Below are 5781 nucleotides of genomic sequence, written 5' to 3'. Positions count from 1 at the left end.
CCTATTTCTAGAATAGATTGGGTTAAATTATGCTATGTGCACAACTGGGTTATACATCAATGCAATCTATATAGAATTGTGCCTAGATGGAAAAACAATGAGGACTCAAAAGGTAGGGCCATACAACACGATCCCCTGGTGCTGTAAAAAGCAATAACAAAACTTGAAAATGAAGTATGTTCTTTAGACAGGGTATTGAGTGAGGACTTTTCAACCCACAACACTGTGAGAGTTTGATTGTTTTCCGCTGAACAGAATGATCTCGGTTGTCCCCTGTAACTGCTGCTGGGTGTCAGTACTTTATGTACAATTATGATTGTAATGGTCGATAGATGTTTAACCCTCCAATAAATATGAATCAGTTTGAGTGTTTCTCTTGTTTTATACTGTAGGCCTACACACACACACACACACACACACACACAGCCAGTGCAATATAGACACTAAGTTTCAAAACGATTTCAACATATAGATGAGTGACACATGTATAATGCATGATACATTTAGCATGTTCCTTATTCTACCAATCCAATGATGTTAGCTCTACAACAGTGCTTAGGAAAGGAGCTGTGGCTAGGAGGGAAGGGGCAAAGGGCGTTGGTCAGTCCAACCAATCACAGAGGAGATACCAAACCAACTTTCGGGGAAGTGTCGTTTGTATTTCCATGACATTGATACCACAAACTTAAAGCTACAACCCCTCAAGGTTGACCTATCATATACGGTTCTTAATATGTTGACACGTGAAGTCAATCCCCATCCAGATCTACCTCGTTTTTGACTGGCCATTCAAAAAATAACTTCTGGTGATTGGCTCAAACGCGCGTCACTTTCACACAGTCCCCACCCACCCTTATACGTCAGTCAGACAACAATGGCGGCCTTCGCTGTAGCACGGAGCAGCTGCGGTCTGCTTTCCGGACTAAAATCTTCTTTTAAAACATTCGGACAGGTAAAACATGGCGTGGCTTCGGCAGCCGTTGCACAGTCCCAGCTGCAGCAACAGTCGCGGCGGTGGTATTCCGTTAGTCATCTCTCSGTTCAGGAGAGGATAGACAGAAAGAGGAGTGCTGCGCTGATCGGAGGAGGTCAGAAGAGAATTGACGCGCAACACAAAAGGGTAAATCATCTGAGCATGCGCAAGTGTCTGTCCGTTTGATGGTGTATTGTTTGCCTGTCGGTCCGTATAACATTTTGTCTGTGTAATGATTGGTGTGTGTGTCTTCTCCACAGGGGAAGCTGACAGCCAGAGAGAGAGTTGCGCTCCTGTTGGATAAAGACTCGTTTGTAGAGTATGACATGTTTGTGGAACATCGCTGCTCTGACTTCGGCATGGAAGAGGACCACAACAAGGTAACACGTCACAACAGAGGTTCCTACATTTTATCCAGCCTATGGACAAAATGGAATAAATGTATTCATTTTTTAAAATGTTGATTCAGTCATGAACATGGTTTCAGTTTCCCTCTCCCTCTAGTTCGCAGGGGACAGTGTGGTGACTGGACAGGGGAGGATCAACGGAAGGCTGGTGTATGTCTTCAGTCAGGTACACACACACACACACACACACACACACACACACACACACACACACATCAAAGTAGTTACCATTTATTTTTCATTAATAAATCCTTGTCTCTCTTATGACTTCACAGTGATTTGGAGGGCGAGTTCTGTCTGGGGCTCACGCACAGAAGATCTGTAGGTAGGAGGACGGGCTCACTCTCCAGTGGCCTGGTGGCTCACACCACTCCTGCTTCTCATTCAATTACTTCTTAGTCACATCCCTTTATTGTCTGTAGTATCATTGGACCAGGCGTCATGATGGTGGTGCCCAAGTCATTGGTCCTGAACGACTCTGGCGGAGCAACGGATCCCAGGAGGGGGTGGATTCACTGGCTGGATACGCGGACATCTTTCCTTGGTAAAGGGGCGGGGCTTGATTGGACTTGGTTAACTTGGGCATGAGTGATGACAGAAAATAAATGACCATTGCTTCTAAATGAACTCCTCCCGGTCTTCACGCTCTCTTCCGGTCTCGCGCTTTTCCTATGGGTCTCTCCGGTCTCCCGGTCCTCTTTCGGCTTTGTAGAGGAATGGTGTGATGGCGTCAGGTGTGGTTCCTCAGATCTCCTTGATCATGGGTTCCCTGTGCTGGGAGGAGCTGGTCATACTCTCCTGCCCTGACCTACTTCACCTTTATGGTCAAGGTAAGACACACACGGTTTATAGGAGAACCAGCAACCCTTCCTGATCAGATGTTACTGTACAATTAATACATACTAACATGGCGCTTACATCCAGAATCTTTGATTTTTGTGTGTGTGTTTGTGTGTCGTGTGTGTGTGTGTAGTGTGGTGTGTGTTGGTGTGTGTGTGTGTGTGTTGTGTTTGTGTGCTGTGTGTGTGTGTGTGTGTGTGTGTGTGTGTGATGTTTGTGTGTGTGTGTGTTTGTGTTGTGTGTAGGACACCTCTTACCTTTTCATCCACAGGGTCCTGACGTTAGTGAAGTCTGTCACCAATGTAAGACGCTCACTCAAGGAAGGAACTGGAGGAAGCTAAAACACACACCGCCGTGTCAGGCGTCGCTTCCACCGTTCGTTTTGAGAACGACATCGATGCTTCTGCTCAACCCTCCTGAAACTTCTTCAACTTCCTTCCCCTTTAGCAACCAGGACCCCGCCCCCGTTACTGAGCTGCCACGACCCCAGGTACCCAAACCACAGAACTCCTACTGACCCAGACTAGCCCAATCACAGAACTGACCATGGCATTTGGGTGATTTCCCTGAAATGTAATCACATGAATGGGCCCTTTGGAAGGAATGTTTGATTCTTCATCCCTCTCCCCTACAGTGATAAGGGCGACATGGTTCCTGGGTCTGGACCACACTCTAATGCTCGGGGTTCCCTGATGGACCACTAAAGCCTTACGACATGCTGGACATCATCCAGGGGGTACGACACACACACACACACACACACACACACACACACACACACACACACACACAGCCTGTTGTCTATTGATCTGTGGTTTTAACTTTAGATTGTGGACGAGAGGGAGTTCTTTGAGATCATGCCTAACTACGCTAAAAACATCGTAGTGGGATTCGCTCGCATGAACGGACGAACTGTTGGAATTGTAGGGAATCAACCTAAAGTAGCGTCTGGTGAGTAGAAGAGTCGGATGGATTAGTCATGATGATGGTGGTTATGATGATGGTGGTTATGACGGTGGTGGTGGTAATGTTGACGGTGGTGACGATGTTGACGTGGTGGTGGTGGTGGTAATGTTGACGGTAGTGGTGGTGATGACGATAATGACGGTGGTGGTGGTGGTAATGTTGACGGTGGTGGTGGTGGTAATGTTGACGGTGGTAGTGGTGGTGATACTTCTCCTGTGTGTGTGTGCAGGTTGTCTGGACATTAACTCATCAGTGAAGGGCGCTCGCTTCGTTCGTTTCTGCGACGCTTTCAACATCCCCATCCTCACCTTCGTGGACGTGCCCGGCTTCCTGCCAGGTAGTGCGCAAGTCTGACTTTCCTCATGAATAATTGGCACGTCAAAAAGTAGATGACTCACTTGACAGCTTTCACATAAATTGTGAAACGTCCGTACTGTGATCAACTGTCATTTCTAATCAAAACAAGTTAGATTTTTTCAAACCAGAGGATACCACCTTCCTCGCCATTTCTCTCAGGTACGTCTCAGGAGTATGGCGGTATCATCCGACACGGGGCCAAGCTACTGTTTGCCTTTGCTGAGGCCACCGTCCCCAAGATCACCATCATCACTAGGAAGGCCTACGGAGGAGCGTATGACGTCATGAGTTCCAAACACCTGAGAGGAGATGTGAACTACGCCTGGCCGTCTGCAGAGGTGGCCGTGATGGGAGCCAAGGTAACACAACACACACACACCTTCTACACAAGACCAAGGTAACGCACAGATACTTCTAGCCATGGCAACATTCACAATGTCAAAATGGGGAAAAAAGTTCAGTGCTCACTTTAAAACATTCCCAATACATGTCTGCCTCTCTAACATGTGTTCCCAGGGTGCTGTACAGATTATCTTCAGAGGGAAATCCAACCAGGCAGAGCAGGAGGCTGAATACGTAGAGAAGTTTGCCAACCCTTTCCCTGCTGCTGTCAGAGGTACACACACACACACACACACACGCCATCCGTTCCAACAAACCTTACACCCACTCCCCCATCATAACCGTGTGTGTTTCAGGGTTCGTGGATGACATCATCGTGCCGTCGACCACCCGGAAGAGGATCTGTAGGGATCTGGAGGTTCTGGCCTCCAAGAAACAGACCAACCCCTGGAAGAAACACGCCAACATCCCACTCTAACACACAAACGCCTTCGACCACCCGACCTGTCGGTCTCCAATTTCACCTATAGCTTAGAGCAGGGCTCTCCAACGCTGTTCCTGGAGAGATACCATTCTGTAGGTTTTATCTCTAACCCTGTTCCTAGAGAGATACAATTCTGTAGGTTTTTATCTCTAACTCTGTTCCTAGAGAGATACCATCCTGTAGGTTTTCGCTCAAACTCCAATCTAGCTCACCTGATTCAAGTAATTAGCTGAATCAGGTTAGTTACAACTGGGGTTGGATCAAAAACCTCCAGGAGGGTAGCTCTCCAGGAACAGGGTTGGAGAGCCCTGAATTAGATCCACTTATCTGTCCCCAACCCTGTGGGACTTGTTAGGAAGAATCTGCCATGAAKCCATAGACTAGTTTGTTAAATAAAATGATTGAAATTGTAAAGATGTCTGTCTTTGTCCTTGTGTGAGASASAACTTTATATCCCAATGAGAGTTAGAAYGTGTGTGTGTAATATCAACGGTTTGTAATGTAAATGTAATTGCTAAAATATACTTAAGTATCAAAAGTAAAAGTATAACTTTCAAATTCCTTATATTAAGCAAACTAGACAGCACCCATTTTTATACTATATACGGAGTACTTTGCGTGTCATGGAAAATAGTACATTATTTTCTTTCGGAATGTAGTGAAGTAAAAGTGATATATATAAAGACTAAAGTACAGATACTCTGTTGTTGGGGCTCAGTCTCCATAGTTCTCCGCCACGTTGTCTTGGTCCTCCCCCTCTGGAGTCAAATAGACAGCTTGTCTTGGAATGAAGTCTTATTTTTATTTATATATATACACAATGCATTCGGAAAGTGTTCCACATTTTGTTATGTTACTGTCTTGGAGCTCTACGGATAAGTCCTTCGACCTCATGGCTTGGTTTTTGCTCTGACATGCAGACAAACTTTGGGACCTCATATAGACTGTGTGCTTTTCCAAATCATCAGAATGCACCGGAGCTCAATTTATAGTCTCATAGCAAAGTCTGACTATTTGTCAATTATCAGTTACATCTTTTTAAATAAATGTCAACCTGTTTTCGCTTTGTCATTTTGGGGTATTGTGTGTCAATTGATAAGGGAAACATTTAATCMGTTTTTAAATTAGGCTGTAACGTAACAAAATGTGAAAAAAGTCAAGGGGTCTGAATACTTTCCGAGGGCACTGTATGGAGTCTATTCTTAGAACCGGTCCAATAAGGCAAAACACACAATCCAGAAATAGATTACAGATTTGATTTATTTAAAAAAGATAAGATCAACAAGTTCACAGGAAGAAAAAAAACACAGTATTTTAGAAGGTTAAAGGGCAGGTGATGCCATCGCTACAGAAAGAACCAATCATCTCTGATATTTACAGAAGGGCAGCTTAACCAGCCAGTAGAAGTACAA

At 45.3% G+C, this 5781-nt stretch overlaps 1 protein-coding gene across 1 annotated transcript; it reads left to right on the top strand.

Annotated features, from left to right (window-relative positions):
* The first annotated feature begins 852 nt into the window (after positions 1-852).
* Positions 853-4736, top strand: pccb (propionyl-CoA carboxylase subunit beta). Its single transcript, XM_023975430.3, is given in 18 exon segments — positions 853-1120; positions 1234-1353; positions 1478-1546; positions 1656-1705; positions 1803-1872; positions 1875-1924; positions 2095-2146; positions 2148-2210; positions 2466-2555; positions 2557-2658; positions 2661-2710; positions 2862-2928; positions 2930-2956; positions 3048-3171; positions 3416-3523; positions 3703-3902; positions 4060-4159; positions 4242-4736. Coding segments are annotated over 18 exon segments (1710 nt in total). The 5' UTR covers positions 853-874; the 3' UTR covers positions 4364-4736.
* The last annotated feature ends 1045 nt before the right edge of the window (positions 4737-5781 follow it).

This window comes from Salvelinus sp. IW2-2015, linkage group LG30, assembly GCF_002910315.2.
Source record: "Salvelinus sp. IW2-2015 linkage group LG30, ASM291031v2, whole genome shotgun sequence".
In the NCBI taxonomy this organism is placed as follows: domain Eukaryota; kingdom Metazoa; phylum Chordata; class Actinopteri; order Salmoniformes; family Salmonidae; genus Salvelinus; species Salvelinus sp. IW2-2015.
This window is presented reverse-complemented; position numbering and strand designations above follow the sequence as displayed.